General features: G+C 39.6%; 1 protein-coding gene across 2 annotated transcripts in view; it reads left to right on the top strand.

Moving 5' to 3' along the window:
* Positions 1 to 18,665, top strand: part of DAPK1 (death associated protein kinase 1) — an 89,516-nt gene that overhangs the window by 42,471 nt on the left and 28,380 nt on the right. For both annotated transcript variants that reach the window (XM_042826791.1, XM_042826790.1), the window contains exons 4-12: positions 5,726 to 5,864; positions 8,386 to 8,515; positions 9,318 to 9,366; positions 9,479 to 9,505; positions 9,894 to 10,046; positions 10,196 to 10,241; positions 11,822 to 11,911; positions 13,139 to 13,231; positions 17,873 to 17,992. In XM_042826791.1, coding sequence (XP_042682725.1) covers positions 5,726 to 5,864; positions 8,386 to 8,515; positions 9,318 to 9,366; positions 9,479 to 9,505; positions 9,894 to 10,046; positions 10,196 to 10,241; positions 11,822 to 11,911; positions 13,139 to 13,231; positions 17,873 to 17,992 — 847 coding nt within the window. The remainder of the gene's footprint in view (positions 1 to 5,725; positions 5,865 to 8,385; positions 8,516 to 9,317; positions 9,367 to 9,478; positions 9,506 to 9,893; positions 10,047 to 10,195; positions 10,242 to 11,821; positions 11,912 to 13,138; positions 13,232 to 17,872; positions 17,993 to 18,665) is intronic.

The following is an 18,665-nucleotide window of genomic DNA, read 5'->3' on the forward strand; positions in this document are numbered from 1 at the left end:
ATTGGAAGTTGACTGTTTAGATCCCTGCCCACTTACGGAGCACGTGTTCTTCTGGCTAGCTATTCTGAAGCCAAAGCTTCTTGGTCTGTATACTTGCAGAATTTAGACAAGAGGATTTCACAACAGTGTGTATCTCTACGATGGACTGGAGCAGTGAAATGACAAGAAGTTGTAATGCAGTAATAAGCCTTTGGTTGTTTTCTTTTTGTTTCTTTAAAAAAAATAAACTAAGCAAACTAAGTATGACAGTGTTGCAAGGATAGGATACAAAAAAAAAAAAAAAAAAAAAAAAAGTAGCAATATTTTACTCTAGTCTTGGACAGAAAACTCATATTTTGAAAAAATTCAAGGAATCCTAAGAGAGACAGTTGACCACAGACAATCAGACTCTACAGAAGAGAGCATTTCTTCTGCAAGTGATAACACGATATTTTGGATTAGGAAAGGGCACCAATCCCTGTAGTAGAAAATGATTCAGATAACTTCCCAAGTTAAATCTGCTTTAAAAATTGGAGTAAACTGATTCTGGATTTTAGCTTTTCTACTTCACATTATTTTGAAATCTATTGGTTAAATCTTTTAAGCTTAAAGTTGGGTTAAGTTGCTTGAAACAAGGGCTTAGTGTTTTATATTTTGTTTTCTTTGACTTCATGAGAAATCGTTAGATAATCATTAATTATCATTTAGGCAATATTATCATATAAGCAATGTGATCAACCCAGCATGTGACTGAGTCATTATGAAGTGGCCACACTGACTTTGAAGGTTAATTGGTTTTAAGTTCCTTGTTCCAGTTCCTATAATGACTTCCTCCAAGGTCTGCTGGTTAGCGATGTTTCCTAGTTGAGGAGACCTGACAACTTGAAACAGTACTATCTGGAAGTCCTTTTTTGGCAGGTGTGATCTATTTCAGTTCCCAGAGGAAATATGTGATCTGCGAAAACGTCTCGTCAGCCTTCCTTTGGAAAGACGGGGAACTGTGCTTACCACTGCTGCAATTTATGTAAATGCAGCAGACCCAAGTCTTTGTTTCACTTACACCGGTTCAGGAAAGCTAGCATTGCTGCCTAGTTGTGCTGGGGATGCAGTGATACCAGTGTTACTCTTAGTAAAAATGATTGTATAGAATATTTTCAAGTTCAGGGCTGTTGCTGCTTCTAAAAACAAGTGCACTGCTGCTTGAAACAGTATGAAGTGAAGTGATGTTATGGCAGTGAAAATAGATTTACTCAGTCCTTGCAGCTTTCTGTGTTACAGCACAGAAAATGATAAAAACTGGCCTCTAGGATCAAAATGTGATACCCGTGAGTCACAAGTTTTAGTTTACTGAAGCAAATATATGAACAACCTATTTATTGTAACTGCAGAACATTTCCAATTTAAAGGTTAGCAGAAACATTTAATTCAGGAACAGCAAAGAGTTAATGCTTCAAAGGAAACAGTTACATAATGGTGAAAGTAAAGGTTTTGGAACTGTAATGGATTCAGATGTGACTAAAGTTCAGCTGTTAATGTTAATATGAAGAGATATGTCTTGTTGCTGACCTGTCACTTGGTAGCAGTTTGTAGAGAAGAGTTGTCAGTGCACAGGTGAATTGCTCAGAAAGCTGTCTGTAACTCCTGCTAGCAAACAAAAAGTGCACAGAGAAAAAGAAGATAGAGAAAAAGCTATGCGCTTCCAGAGGATACAATATATCATTATTCCCAGGTGCTTTGCAGAAGAAAATCCTCGTGCTCAGTGTGCTCAGTGAACTCGTTTCCTCCGCACCCTGAGGAAAGCAATTCTCACCCAGTCTGTTGGCAGCAATCAGCTATGCAATGCTGCCTGGATCCCGATGTAGTGTCTAAAGAAGCCAGGTTGCAGGGCTCTGGCAGCAGCAGGGAGCCTGTCTAGTGATCTGGTTTCAGCTAGACTTAAACAGGGCATTCATTCACCAGCAGTATCAAGCCTAACTTGTTTTTGGTACATGAGAAACAGTGCTGGGTCACTGTGCTGGCAGTGGAACCAGTGTTGTTCTTGGGAGAGGCTGAAGTTTTGCAAGGTTAGTCTTAGGAGTTGAATGGTCTGCCTCTTCTCCTTTAGATTGAGACTGCTGCCACGCAGCAGAAAGGCTACGTGCAGGTATTTTGGTGAGTAAGGTTTTCTTTTGTTACAGTTCTGGCTTGCAGCTTCACCTCTAAAGTTAAACATGGGAGAATAGTTTACACTGTGTTTATTTAATATGGGAACACATTATCCTGGCTGAAGCACAGGACTAGACTTGAAAACCTGACAGTATTTTAGATTTGTGAGGACTGACATAGGTTTGAGAACCAGTGTCTTAGACTGGCTTTTTTTAAAGCAGTTTCTTAATCCGAAATTTTTGGAAGTCCACTCAAGATCATCCAATGTGAATCTAAGTATATAAAGTGATTATGTAATTTGTGAGAGTAGATTCCACTGATCAAGGGAACTGTGAGCCAGTAAATAAACTGCAGAATTAAAACTTAGCTTGTAAAGCATGTTGAGTGCAGACATGCATTAGCACTCTATGAGTTGTTTTAAAATAACAATTACCTTGTAATGATGCAATGATTTTCTGTATACCTACAGTGATAGTGTTTAATATCAGACCTAACCAGGGTCAGCAGGAAGGTAACAGGGTAAACAAACTTCTAATAAGCATTGGAAGGAAGCTAATAAACAATACCTGCATTATTAAGTTCTCTGAAATTTTTTACTTTAATTCAGAGGGAAGCAAAGAATGAGGGAATGTGCATATGCATCCATATGTAAGATCTTTCTGACCAGCCTGCATAACATAATCAACTGTATTTAATCTGCAGCAATTTCATTTTAATGTTTCTAAAACAAACAAACAAAAAAGTTACTGAAATTATCTCTCTTCCTTGAAGTAATGTAATTCTGGCATTTCATTTTGCACTTGTTTTAATAATTACTTTCATGAAGAAAATACTACAACACCCCAAATAATACCCAAAACAATACTGTTATTGTCTTCTGGGCAGCTCAGTGAAGGCTCCAAGAACTCATTAAAATACACTTTTCATGTAATTTGTATTACAATAATGCAGATTAAGTCTCTTGAAAAGTAGATACGATAAAGTAAGTCAAATGTATTTCCAGAAACTTGCCTGGACTGTTTAACTAATGTTATATGTTAATCCCATTATTTTTCATAATTAGAACTTTAAGTCATGCACAGATTATTTTTTCCCTACAGAAAGACACTATAAATACTGTATTAGGTTGTGCTTTCTGATATATATACATATATTTTTTAAATTATCAGTATTGTACAAAATACAAGGGATAATGTTGATGATGATGATTCTTTGCTGTCTCTAACACCTTTCTGTGTAATAGTGCAGTTTTTATAAACAGGAAAAAACAGTTGTAGAGTGGCAAGTTACTTCTGTAGGTGTTCTTAAACTGAAGAAAGCTTGATTATTTTTTAAGAAAAGTTGTGAATCTTGTTTCTTGTTCACTTCATGCAATGGTGAAGTTCACACATCTGAGGGATATAGGACAGATAAAAAGTAAAATCAAGATGCTAAATTTTAGGAAAGGCAAATTCCAGCTCCTCAAGGAGTGAAGTCAACAAAACTCCCCTGGGGATCTGTCCTCAAGGATGAGGGAGCAGAGCAGAACTAGCAGATCTTTAAGGCAGCGTTCATTCTTGCAGAAGAGCTCTCCATCTCCAAGTGTAGGAAGGTAGGAAAGGAGATCAGTGTGGCTGAACCAGGACCTACTAGTTAAACTGGAGAGGAAGAAGAAAATGCAGTGAAGATAGGGACAGGTAACCTGATGCTGCTACATTGTGTAGGTATGTAGTTGGGAAGAAGGCTAAAGCCAGATTAGAACTGGACTTGGCAAGGATTGCAAAGAATAAAAAAGTCTTTTACAGGTACATTAAGTGGAAAAGGAAAGCTTAGGAGGGTATATACTCCCCACCTAGTGAGCTATACAGGCAGACTGGTAAGAGCGTACAAGGAGAAGGCTGAGGTAGTTAACAATTTTTTTACATCAGTGTTGATTGGCAGCTGCTCTTTACAGACACTTCGAGCAGATAGAATCAGATGATGGGGTTTGGAAAGCAGTGCCGCTCCTGCTGTAAGTGAAGATCAGTTTCATGACCACCAGAGGAGACTGAACATTGCTGAATATATGGATCATTATGAGATGCATCCCGGAGTCCTGAGGGAATTATTTGATGTAGTCACCAACCCACTCCCAATGATATTTGAAAAATCATGCAAATGGGTGAAGTCTTTGATGAACTGGAAAAAGGTAATATCGCACCCATTTTAAAGAAGGATAGAAAGAATGACCAAGGGAACTACTGACCTGTTAGCCTTAGTTCTGTGCCAGGGAAGATCATGCAGCAGATGCTCCTGCTCCTGGAAGCTGTGCTAAGGCACATGGAAAATTAGAAGATGATGCAAGACAACCAGCATGGCTTCCCCAAGAGCAGGTCTGCCTGACCAACTTGGTGACCTTCTCTGAAGCTGAAAATGTGTCAGTGGACAAGGGAAGATCCACTGATGTTGTCTGTCTGAACTTCAGTAAGGCCCTTGACACACACATTGCACAACATCCTTTTCTCCAAAATGGAAGACAAGGATTTGATGAATGGACTGTTCATTGGACAAGGAACAAATTGCAAGATCATAACCAGCAAATAGTGATCATTGGTTCATGCCTGAATGGAGATCAGTGATGAGCGGTGTCCCTCAGGGGTCAATACTGGGGCCAACTCTTTTAAGTATCTTCATCATGAATGACACTGGCAGTGAGATTGAGTGCATGCTCAGCAAGTTTGCAAATGACAGCAAGCTGTGTGGTGCAGTCACACACCTGCGAAACTGAATGCCATCAAAAAAGACCTAAAGGCGTTCAAGCAGTGGGCCCAGGAGAGCCTCATGAGGTTCAACAAATTCAAGTACAAGATCTCACAACTGGATCATTGCAATGTCCACTGTCACTACAAGTTGGAGAATGAAAAGATAGACCACAGCTCTGATGAAAAGACTTGGAGGTACTGGTGGGTGGCAAGGTGGACATGGGCCAGCAATGCCCTTGCAGCCCAGAAAGCCAACTAAATTGTTTTAAGAGCAGTTGTAGATTCTCCCTGTTAGAGAAGTTGTGTGGTAGATCAGAGTAGAAATACAACACACATGCTGAGTGCAATAACACTATTTCAGGGAGTACACAATGTTTTTCAAGAGTTGAACACTTTGGAGAAGTTGTGTTCTTTAATTCATTTTTTAAAAGAACAATGAAAAAAAACAATACTAATAATTATTATAAAGAAAGTTTTGAATTTTGTATTTTCCAATAAAATACAACCGAACAGAACCTGATGTCATATGGGTGTATGAGCAAAGACAAGCTTTATTTTCTAATATTCAGTATGATTTGAGTATGTGGGTTTTAGTTTACTTGAATTTGGATACAGCTTCCTGTAAATGTATGTATGTTTAGTTGTTCCAACCTTTTTTTGTTAAAAAAAACAGAACTTTTTCTATTGTAATCTTTCCTTTTCAGGGAAGTTGGGGGTAATTATTATTTCAGATACTGAATTAAGTGTTTTCCATCTTCTACTTTGATGCTGACAATTTATAAGCTTTTGGATGCTTTCTGAGGTTGGTCTGATAATAACTGTGCTAAAGGAGCTTGTAGCTTAAAACAAGCTTGGCAATAACTCTAATCCTGTTTTCCCAGTGTTGCAGGTGGAGAGCTCTTCGACTTCTTAGCTGAAAAAGAGTCTCTTACAGAGGAGGAAGCCACAGAATTTCTCAAGCAAATACTTAATGGTGTTCAGTATCTCCATTCTCTTCAAATTGCCCACTTTGATCTAAAGGTATGTTGAGCATATAAGAATGCCCACGGCTGTGAGCAACATCCATTGAAGTCTAGTGTCATGAACAGGGCTGGTGGTGTCATTAACGGGGCTTCAGCTGTTTATGTCATGGAACTAGTTTTGAGAAATCTGGTCTTCTATAGGAGGGTGGGTTCATCTCTCAGAGCAGAAGACCATCTTTGGCAACAAGCTTTCCAATTTAATCTGGAAGGTTTAACCCAGAGTTTCTGAGAAAGGGAATCTTCGAACCATCCCACTTTGAGGTTGATGATGATAATGGGTGTTACGGACCTGCAATTGGATCATCAGCCAGTAAGACTGCACCTAAGGTGAAAGATAAAGGAGTTCCAGTTGGTAAATTAGCCTCAATGGGAGCCCAATTCAAATGCTTGTACACTAATGCATGGAGCATGGGGAACAAGCAAGAAGAGTTGCACGCATGTGCGTGCCTACACGGCTATGATGTCATTGGCATCACTGAGACATGATAGAATGGATGGTATAAGTGGCATAAACTCTTTAGGAAAGGCAGGCAGGGGAAAAGGGGAAGAGGTGTTGCCCACTACATCACCAGCTGGAGTCCAGGTAGCTCCACCTGGGGACAGATGAGGAGCTGACAGAGAGCTTATGGGTTAGGATTAAAGGAGAGACAGGGAAGAGAGACATCATAGTGGGAGCCTGCTACAGGCTGCCGGATCAGGAAGACTGAGTGGATGAGGCTCTCTATAAACAGATAGGAGCAACTTCACATTAGCAAAACATGGTCCTCATGGTGAACTTCAGTCCCCCTGATATCTGTTGGAGGGACAACACAGCAGGGCACCAGAAGTTGAAGAGGTTCCTGGAATGTGTTGATAGTAGCTTCCTCTTCCAAGTGGTACAGCAATCCACAAGAAAATGTGCTGTTCTGGACCTTGTCCTCACCAACAAAGAGGGGCTGGTGAGTAATGTGGAGCTCAAGGGCAGCCTTGGAGTCCTTGGAGTATGAAAGAGGTTGTGTAGCAAACTTGCCACTCTGGACTTCAGGAGAGCAGACTTGAAACTCTTCAGGGAACAACTTGGCAGGGTGGCATGGGATAAAGCCCTGGAGGGAAGAGGGACCCAAGAAAGCTGGTCAGTACTCATGGACCATCTTCTCTAAGCCTGATGCAGTCCAAGGAAAAAGGAAGACAGGCAAAAATGCCAGGAGACTTCCATGAATCAGCAAGTTGCTCCTGGACTTACTTAAGCTCAAAAAGAAAGTCTGTAGGGAGTGGAAGAAGAGCAGGTTACCTGGGAGGACTACAGAGGAGTTCTCTGAGCAGCCAGGTTAGGAAAGCTAAAACCCAGACTTAAATCTAGCCAGCGACATTAAAGGGAGCAAGAAGAAATTCTACAGGTATGTCAGTAATGAAAGGAAGGCCAGGGAAGGTGTAAACCTTCTCTGGAAGGGAACTGGAGATGTGATCATGAAGGATATAGATAAAACTAACGTGCTCAGTGACTTCTTTGCCTGAGTCTTCACTGGCAAGGGCTCTAAGCCACACCATCCCAGCTGCAGAAAGCAAAGGTAAGAACTGGAAGAAGTAAGATCTGCCTCCTGTAAGTAAGGATCAGATTCAAGACCATCTAAGAACCTGAAGGTGCAGAAGTCCGTGGGACCCAATGAGATCCATGCACAGGTTCTGAGGAAACTGGCAGATGAAGTCAAATAGTGATAGGACAAGGGGGAATGGGTTTAAACTAAAAGAGGGGAAATTTAGGTTAGATGTTAGGATGAAATCTTTTACTCACAGGGTGGTAAGGTTCCAAGAGAAGCAGTGGCTGCCCCATCCCTGGAGGCATTTATGGCCAAGCTGGATGGGACCCTGGGCAGCCTGATCTGGTGGGTAGCAAGCTTGCTTATGTCAGAAGGTTGGATGTAGATGATCTTTAAGGTCTCCTCCAACCTAAGCCATTCTGTGATTCTGTGTTGTAAAGAATCTTTTGCTGTATTTTAAAAAGTAATTGCTAAATACAAGAACCTGCTATTCATCTATGAAAGGATTTCAAGCCTTAAAGTCTGGGAGCTGGACCACTCCTAAAGTTTCTCTCAGAGAACCAAAAGCAGAGAGATATACTTCCCTGATTTGTTGTTTCCTCACTTTCTGTGAAAAAAAAAAAAACTCTTTCAGGGGGTAATATTGATCAAATATTCCTTAATAGTTTTTGTCTTTTAGAAGCTTCTAGCAGAACTGCAGTGATCATAAACAGGGGTTGTGATCTTTACTGAAGAGAACGTGTTTCACCAGGATCTTTCCAAATGAGAACTGCAACTGTTGTATCCATAAGGAGTAGAATTTTGTGCCTGCAGTAATCAGCTGTTTGTCATCAGCATGAAACTCTGATTTGCTGATTTTATCATGTTAAATTGTGATAGGAAAAAGCAGGATTTCTCTGCTGAATATACAGGAAGTGCTCAACACTGAATAGCACTGGAATGTATCAGACATTTTGTACCAATATGTAATCTCCTTTTTCTCTCTTTTCCTACCTTTCCAAGCCTGAAAACATAATGTTGTTGGACAAAAATGTACCAAAGCCTCGAATCAAGATTATTGACTTCGGTTTAGCACACAAAATTGATTTTGGAAATGAATTCAAAAATATTTTCGGAACACCAGAGTTTGTTGGTGAGAAACTTGATGTTGTTAAAACTCTTCCTTCCCAGTCTGTGAAACGATAAATGTGGTTTAGCTTGGCTTGACTGAGATAGAGTTTACATGGTGGCTGCTCCAAAAGTAATGCCTCTTGTATTATTATATTGATCCCTTTCATCAGAGACACATGCTGGGGGTATGGCAATGGAAGTTTAATATTCCTGACAATATTCCATTACATTTTGTTGCCATGTAAGAGGTGGCAGCAGAGAGGCATTCTAATGAAACTGTGTGTGACATGGAAGCGTGTATGAAGCAGAGGTGTATAACTCCTCTGTGGAAAACATTGCACCCACTGCCATTCATTGACTTGCTGAATGTTTATGGAACTTTAATAGTGGATGTGAGCACAGTGAGGGACGGGACTACTTCAGCTGTGACAGCAGTGACAGTGAGTCACCTCTTCTGGTGCAGATTTTTATGAATGTGGCATGCATTTTGTCCATTTCTGGTGAAAATGCATAGCAAATCATTGTGAATGTGTTGAAAAGTAGTGTTTTCTAGCTGAGAATTTGATCTCTCAAACTGTATTATTGCACTCCTTGTATCTGTTGTAGTTTCCACTTAAATAAATAGAAGGCATTACTTTTGGTAATTTATGATATTTTGAAATTTAACTAAGCAGTTTGTAGCACTCATTCCTACTTTTATAGTAGGAATATATATGTTAAAGGTATTTAGTCTGTCAGCGTCTTCGTTTATTATCTCTGCCTTATATAGGTTGAAATAGATTTCCTCATGGGCTATATTCTGATTTATTTATTTTTTCCTTTAGCTCCTGAAATAGTAAATTATGAGCCTCTTGGACTTGAAGCAGATATGTGGTGAGTTACTAGATCTTATTTGAAATAAATGTTATGGTTATTTATGTGTTCTAAACTTATGTTTTTCCTTCTCTTTCTCCATTTCCCTCCACTCTCCCTTTTTTTATTCCAGGAGCATTGGTGTCATAACTTACATCCTGTAAGTACAAAAATCTATGGGCAGTTCTTAGAATTGCTAGATTTTTAATCTGTTCTCTGGGATTTTGGTGATGCCTATGCAAATCAACTAATTTTGATTGCAGAAGATGTTTCAAGTTGAATAATCACAAAAGCAGTATTATAATTATTGATTAGAATGGTCATTAGTGGGCCGTGAGATTGCGTGGGAAGCTATCTTCAAATCTGTAGGTAATACTCTCTAAAATTGCAGAGAATTTTTTTGCCCTGTTAAATCAAACCTTCCTGAAAATAGTATTTCCAGTCTTAAAGCAAGAAAAAAATGCTCACTTTCTGCTGTTGTTTGAGCTGAGAGAGTTAAACAGCTGTGTTTCAACATGTAATGTGAGGAGGGTTCTGTATTTCTGCAGTCTAAGTGGTGCATCGCCATTTCTTGGAGAAACCAAGCAGGAAACATTAGCAAACGTGTCTGCTGTGAATTATGAATTTGAAGAAGAATTCTTCAGTAATACCAGTGCCCTAGCTAAAGATTTTATACGAAGACTTCTAGTCAAGGATCCAAAGTGAGTTGTTCCTCTTGCATATGCATTGTTGCACTCTGAAAAGTCTCTAATATTTCAAATTACAGAATATTTTACAATGTTAATTTTTTTACTATATAGTATTTTCTATTTTTTACTACTTGAAACAATTCTCTTTTCTCCTATTATAGGAAGAGAATGACTATTCAAGATAGTTTGCTGCATCCTTGGATCAAGGTGAGCATGCAGTTCATTCTCTGTTCTGTTTTTTAATCGTTCTTGATTTCTTATTCCACTTTCACATGTTAAGTTCTTCAGCAAAGCTTTCAAATTGACAATTGGTCTAATTGTTAAATATATCTTACTGCTTTTGAAGGCTTTCTGTATGAATACTAGTGTGTGTGAACTGTGGACTTCATTTACATATGCAATTTATGCAAGAAGGGCAGTTTATTGTTAAGATAAAATTCATGTTCATCCAGAGAAGCGAGAGTTCAGAGAGCACTGTACTGACAAAGATGCATTATCTCAACCCAGTCCCTTTGTTGTCTTCTAATCTCCTTATTCAGATCAGGCATAGATGAGTCCTCTCTCTTCTGTCTTTTTTCCCCCTTTAGACTGAAGGCAGTTGATGTGGGGCAGTCCTTAACTTCCTTCAGTCTTCCAGTGGTTGTTTAAGGATAAGCTTTTGTAGTGTTTCTAGGCTGAAAGGGAAAAAGTGGACCTGTCACTCTTCTTAAAGTGTGCACTAATGCATGTCATGGATTTTTTTCAATACCCTATCAAATTCTAATTATGAATAGTAAATGTCTTTAGCAGCAATGATTTCCCAAGCCTTGAGATTGCGCTGTGGCCTCTTTCCACTTTCCAGGGAACCAGTTCACGTTTAGCACCCTTGGGCAGATATACTTCCACAGCAATATGCCAAACTGCAGTTTTGACTGGAAAAAGTAGCAGTATTCTCTGTTCTGCTGACTTTTTTGAGTTAATCTTAACTAGTACAGGTGTGAAATAGACATCTGGGGTCATATTGAAGTGATTTTGAAACCAGTATAGCAAGCACTACATTTGTGTTTCACGTACACATTTTCCATTCCTGCAACAGGAGTTATTATATTTTGTACCTTGCAGTGTTCCTTCATAATCTTAACCTTCCAAATATTCTCCTTCTGCCTTCTCCACTGCTCATATCCTCTCTTCCTTCTTCTCATCATTACCTTTACCCGTACTTCCCAATAAAAATAACTTTAAACAAGCATCATGCTTTGCAAAACTACGTATGTTTCACTGGTGACTGGTGCTTGACATTAGCCTGTGAGAAATATCAAAGGCTGAACTTACTGCATAGGTAGGTAGGATATGATTATTATTTTGTTCCAGCAGTATCTAGCTACTGGCTCTGAGATCAGAACAAAGGTTGACTAAATTCAGACAGGAAATTTTCCTAGAAGACATGTTTTGTGTAGGAAATAATACACAGTTCTTCCATCACAGTGATACATAATAATGAAGCTTATCTTTAGAATGATAAATCAACATTCTTTGGCTTTTTGATTTATTGTTTAAAAAAAGAAACAAAAAACCCAACTTAGTATTTCATTAAATATTCTTAGACCTGGATTTTGTTTAGACTGTATTCATAGGGAATTCCACCTGCATGCCTCACTAGATTGTGGGTATTCAAATACATGCTTACACTATAAAAACATCATAATATAATAAAGTAATTGGAAGTTTTACATAAAGGAAGATGTTTTATGAAAATTCTGGTTGTAACTGTGGGATATTTCATAGCTACATTTTACTTTTGCTCACAGCCTAAAGACACTCAGCAAGCACTAAGTAGGAAAGCATCTGCAGTGAATATGGAGAAATTCAAGAAGTTTGCAGCACGGCGAAAATGGAAAGTAAGTCATTCAATAAATCATCTCAGTGCTGGTAACATATAAATACAATAGTGCTACCTGCTCCAGAAAAACATGCTTTTCCTTTGTCATTTGGAATAAAGTAGGAGATTGAGTATAGTGAGAAGACTTCCTTGCTAATGATCTGCACAGAAGTGCTCATGTGTGTGGAGTGTTTACGTGTCTAGTTGTTTGTTATCACCTATCTTGCTCATATTTATAGAGGAAAGGCACTCCCAGATGTAGGTTCATGTTTTTGTGGCAGTAATACAGGTAAATCAAACCGTTTTTAAGCAGGCCTCACAGAATTACTGTTCCACCAAGTTATGCCAACACGAAGCAGAATAGGAAGTAAAAGCTAGTCTCTTTTGCAAAGGGCTTTTGCTCTGACACTGTCAGTCTGTTTACAGGAAAACATCATTTAATCTTCTCAGAAATGAGGCAGGGTATTAGCTGAAGTTGTTGGTCAATGCAGGGAACACTTAATGACAATTCTTTCCTTCTGCACACTAGGGAGTTCAAACTGATAGTAAGCAAGGACTGACTACTATTTATACGAGGAGAGTGAAACATGACACAACAGAAGTCTGTAATATTAGAAAAAGAGTTTTACTGATTTCAATAGAGTCCAGAAGTACAATAATTTTGCTAAGCCACTGAGCAGAAACAAAAGCTATCCAGATATACTTGTAATTTTTATTTATTTATTTGTTTGTTTATTTTGCCACAGTGCAGTGTCTCTGCTTGGAAAATATCTATGGTGTTTATTAAACTTAAATACTAATTTTCTTCCTTAATATTAAATTATAAGTCTATGTTACTGCATATATGTATATACACATGTATATATATATACATATATAAATATATATTACAATAACAGCTTAAGGGAATGTTGTCAATTAATTTATGCCCAGTTAGATTTTCTGTGTGTGCTTTAAAATCTACGCATTTAAATACTTTCTATGTTTTGCTCTGTATCTGAATGGCTTTTAGAAATAGTACCAATCCAAAAATATTATACAGTTCTACTAGTGTAAATAAATAGCCTATCTGTATTACAGTTGAAGATTCAAATGCAGCTTCGAAAAGAGATGGGAGAGAGGTTGGAATAAAACTTGCTTGTGTTATTAGTAGGCAGTCTTCCTTTAAAAGGCATATAGCATTCTATCGCAAGTACTGTTTGGATTCTTGTTTTAATTTAGCTTTTCTCTTCTTATTTTTAAAAAGCAATCAGTACGCTTGATATCCTTGTGCCAAAGATTATCAAGATCCTTCTTGTCCAGAAGTAATATGAGTGTTGCTAGGAGTGATGATACTCTGGTAAGTGTATACTTATATGATTAGGATGCCTTTATACATCTGGAATAATGTTTTCTGAAATGATTCTAAGGCAAATATTGGACAAAATGTGCAGGATTAATAAATCCTCAGACGTAGGAAGAAATAGATTTTAAATCTACAAAGGGCAATTATCCACAGTCTGATCTTGTGTGTGACACCAACTTTGAAATTCCATTTACCAGTTACTGTTGCAAGAGGTCACCGAGCTCCCTTGCAGGTGTGGCGAAAGAGATGCTGCGTCCTTCGCTGGTGCAGAACAAAGGACTTTTATTGGCGGTGCTTACCACCTTTTATACCTGCACAACACGACAGTTTTCCTGTGCAGCCAAGTCTGGTTACATGTAAGGGCTGGGCGCTGTGGGTGTTTACGTCTGGCTCAAGTTATTGTTGAGCTTTACCACTCATTAGCGATACTACGACATTCTTTATCCCACAAGTTACTGAGACTGATCAGCTTGTGCTTGAAATTCATTTGTCTCAGTTTTTTCAGTTTTACTCAGGGGGAATTTTAGTACTGTAGCAATTATAATGTGGAAAAGTTGCATCTGATTTTTTTTCATGGCACAGTGTAGCATAAAATAATACTGTCGGTATTTTTAACAGAACATTCAGAATTACTGAGCATCCATAATATGATAAATGCTGGACAGCAATATCAAACTAAGGATACTACGCAGTTACTTAAGGACAAAATTTTAGAGTTGGCAGTATTCAGTTTTTCGGGTTGTATATATCTACTGGATTTTAAGTAGTAGCAACTGTATGCTTTGAAATTAACACTTTCTCATAAATCCAGGAGCATCTTATTTATCTTACTCTCCCTATTCAGAAATCCCATGTGATCAGCAATAATATGTTTAGAGCTGGGTAAATTCATTTTTCCTGAGCATTAATAGGATCATACTTCATAGAATCATAGAATCATAGAATCACAAGGTTGGAAACGACCTGTAAGATCATCCAGTCCAACCGTCTCCTCATCACCATTGCCACCACTAGTACTAAACCATATCACGCAGCACGTCATCCAGACACCTCTTGAACACTGGCAGGGACGGCAACTCCACCACCTCCCTGGGCAGCCATTCCAGTGCCTGACCACTCTCTGAGAAAAAAAAGTTCTTCCTTATGTCCAACCTAAACCTCCTCTGATACAACTTGCGGCCATTGCCCTGTCTCCCTGCCTGGGAGAAGAGGCCAAATCCCTCTTCACCACAACCTCCCTTCAGGAGGTTGTACAGTGCAATGAGGTCTCCCCTGAGCCTCCTCTTCTCCAGACTGAACAATCCCAGCTCCCTCAGCCGCTCCTCATAAGACTTGTGCTCCAGACCCCTCACCAGTTTTGTTGCCCTTCTCTGGATACACTCCAGGACCTCAACATCTTTCCTGTAGTGAGGAGCCCAAAACTGAACACAGTACTCGAGGTGCAGCCTCACCAGTGCTGAGTAGAGGGGTATGATCACCTCCCTGCTCCTGCTGGCCACACTGTTTCTAATGCAGGCCAGGATGCCGTTGGCCCTCTTGGCACACTGTTGGCTCATGTTCAGCCGAGCATCAACCAACACCCCCAGGTCCTTCTCTTCTTCACACTCATCCAGCCACTCACCCCCAAGCCTATAACGCTGCATAGGGTTGTTGTGCCCAAAGTGCAGGACCCGGCACTTGGCCTTGTTGAACCTCATCCCATTCACCTCAGCTCAGTGGTTCAGCCTGTCTAAATCCCTCTGAAGGGCCGCCCTACCCTCAGGCAGATCAACACCACCTCCCAACTTGGTGTCATCTGCAAACTTACTGAGGGTGCACTCAATGCCCTCATCTAGGTCATCAGTAAAGATATTAAACAAGATGGGCCCCAGTACCAACCCCTGGGGGACACCACTTGAAACGGGTCGCCATCTGGACTTCACTCCATTCGCCACAACCCGCTGGGCACGGCCCTCTAGCCAGTTCCTTACCCAAAGAAGTGTATATCTGTTCAGACCACGGGCAGCCAGTTTCCCCAGAAGAAGCCTGTGAGGGACCGTGTCAAAGGCTTTGCTGAAGTCTAGGAATACTACATCAACAGCCCTTCCCTCATCTATCAGACTAGTCACCCAGTCATAGAAGGAGATGAGGTTGGTCAAGCACAACCTGCCTTTCACAAACCCGTGCTGGCTGGGCCTGATATTCTGGACACTGCGTACATGCTGTGCAATCTCATCCAAGATGAGCTCCATAACCATCCAATCTCCATAACCTTCCCTGGTACTGAGGTCAGGCTGACAGGCTTATAGTTCCCCGGATCTTCCTTACGGCCCTTCTTGAAGATGGGAGTCACATTCAAAAATTTCACGAAGCCTATTTTGTTCTTGTGTCCCTCCTCTATAACCCCACATATTTTTGTCTCCGTTTTCTCCTATCTTTTTGCTTCCATGCTGCTTATTCTCTTTTTCCACTTAACCCACTTCCCCCACCCCAGCTTATCAGCTGTCATTATGTCTTTTAACACTCCATCAGCGTTCCATACCTGTATTGCAGCAGAAGAGATCATCTTCTGCACATTCTAATGTTAGATTTTTAAAAAGTCAGAAATCACAGTATGAAGGAAGTAAGAGGTTCAGATATTTGGCTCAATGAATTTTAGTGCATAGGAGAAAAATATAGTTATGTCCGCAAACATACCTAGGCTCATTATTTATTTTGTAGATTCCTACCTGGTCCATAGGAATGTATGAAAGCTAGATCCAAAGTACCTCTTCTACAGCATATCCCTGGATAACACTTTAAAAAAACTTTATTCTGTTTTTTGTATTTGTGTACATCTTTTTTTTTAATGTCTTGAACATGTTAGAAAAGACCTTTAAGATCCTTAAGTCCAGTGATGTACCTAACACTGAAAAGTGTGCCACTAAACCATGTCACATATACACATTTCTTAAATACCTCCAGGTATGGTGGTTCTACCGCCTCCCTGGGCAATAACTGACCAATACCTGACCACCATTTTTTTCTGAAGAAATTCTTCCTGATTTCCAATCTAAACCACTTCTTGAAAGGAGGGAGGGCACAACTTAGGGCCATTGCCACATGTCACCTTAGAAAAGAGTTGACACTGTCTTCGCTGCAATCTCCTGTCAGGTTGTAGTAGAGAGTAATGAGGTCTTTCCTCAACCTCCTTTTCTCCAGACTACATAGCCCCAGTTCCTTCAGCCACCCCTCGTGTGTCATGTTTCATAGTCCTTTCTTTATGTTTGTTGCTCTTTTCCCATGCTTAGACAAGTAAATATTCTTTTTGTATTAACGGGCCCAAAACTGAAGACAGTATTCAAGGTGCAGTCTAACCAAATATAGAGGGACAATCACTTTTCCATTGGCCATCCTATTTCTGATGTAGGCCAGCACACCATTGGCATTCTTGGCCACCTGGGGACACTGCACCTGCATGTTCAACTGGCTACTTACTGATCAGCATCCCCTTCTCTATTAGGAAGTTTTCCAACCACTTTTCCTGAAATGTATACCACTGCATGTGGTTGTTATGATGTAAGTGCAGCACCCCAGCATCTTGCATTGTTAAATGCCACGCAGTTGAATACAGACTGTACATATAGTCTATCCAAATCCCTCTGCAGAAGGATAACCCTCAAGCAGATAACACTCCTTCCCAACGTGGTGTAATGCTGAAAGCACACTCAATACCCTCATCAATATTATTGATAAAGATATAAAAACTGACATAAATACTTAGCCCTAGAGAATACCACCTGTGAACAGTTACCAACCAGATTTAACTCCATTCACAAAGACCCTTTGGACTCAGCCATCCAACTAGTTTTTTACCCAGTGAACAGTACATCCTCCCAAGTCATGAGGAGCGAGTTTCTCTAGGAGGAAGTTTTGGGAAGCAGAATTGAATGCCTTCCTGAAATCCAAGTAAACAGTATCCACAGCCTTTCCTTCATCCACTAAGTGGGTAATGTTGTTGTAGAAGACCAGGTTAGTCAGGCAGAACTATAAGTCAATTCTGACAAGGTCTGATCACCTGATTGTCCTGTATGTGCCATTTGATGGTGATCTGCTCAATGATCTTGCCTGGCACCAAGGTCAAAACGACAGGCCTGTAATTCCTCTGATCTTCCTTTCTGCACTATCTGCAGATGGGCATTGCATTTGCTAGTACCTAGTCAATTGGGAGCTCCCCAGATAGCCAAGATTGCTGGTAAATTTTTCAGAGTGGCTTGTTTAGCACTTCAACCAGCTCCATCAGCACCCTTGAGTAGATCCTATCCAGCCCTATAAGTTTGTGCAATCAAGAGGCATAGTAGGCTGCTGACCATTTCCCTTTGGATGGATAGATGAGTGTAATTAGTTCTGCCTTAATTAGTTCTGCGTCTGGAATCTTAGTGAATAATGAGTTTATATATTAAGTATTATTGAACTAAAAAAGGTGCAGAGCTTTTTGGTGTGACTTTCAAACAACATTCAAACATTTTATCTATAAGCTTCACAAAGGATTACTTTCATCAGAAGACTTCAGAATTTCACTTTTTAAAATTTTACAGTGTCTTGGCAACTGCTGAGTTTGAGAGGGGTTGTTTTTCTTGAAGCTAACAGTTTTTCTTCTTTGTCTTTAATTACAAGGATGAGGAAGATTCTTTTGTGATGAAAGCTATTATTCATGCCATCAATGATGATAATGTTCCTGGATTACAGCACCTTCTGGGATCTCTGACAAATTATGATGTCAATCAACCTAACAAGGTAGAGTGTGGGTCTGTGATGAGGTGGGTGGCAAACTAGTTCTAACCTTGTGGAATATGTCAGTGTGGCTGTAATAGAAATGTAACACATGAAATGAAAAAGAAATGTCAAGTGGATGGGAAATTGTTCTGCCTTTCTTTAGTGAAAATTTTAGTAAGTTCTGCCTGCAGTCTTCTCAGACTACCTGAAAATGGAGCCTGAAATATGCTTTTGAAAAACTAAGCCATTGAAAAACTACTAATCAAATCTATATAAAAGAGCTTTGTTATATTAGAGATTAGCCTTTGCTTCAGTTTGCAACTGTTTCTTAGAACACATAAAGGTGGCTGAACATGTACAAATAACCAGACTGACAGACCAGCTCTCAGTGCTCTCAGAAACAAAAGTCCCATACAGAAGAAAGTGTATATACGAACACAATGTTATATTGGGCCATTCATTTTCAGAAACAAAATGAGTTGCCTGCTGAAGAATTTTAGTATCCTGCAGCTGCTTGAGTGGGAGTATTTTACAATTGAGCCTAGGAGACTGAGGTTCCACTGCTGGCTCTGCTGTTAAACCTTAGATAAATCATCTCAGCTTTGATTTTCGGGTTGTTTTTTTTTTTTTTTTTTTTTTTGAATGATTATAATGTTCATTATAAAACACTTCAAGAAGTATTCTTGAAGAGTAC

Source organism: Centrocercus urophasianus, unplaced genomic scaffold, assembly GCF_019232065.1.
Source record: "Centrocercus urophasianus isolate 14NV4802_14NV808 unplaced genomic scaffold, USGS_Curo_1.0 seq_27, whole genome shotgun sequence".
Classification (NCBI taxonomy): Eukaryota; Metazoa; Chordata; class Aves; order Galliformes; family Phasianidae; genus Centrocercus; species Centrocercus urophasianus.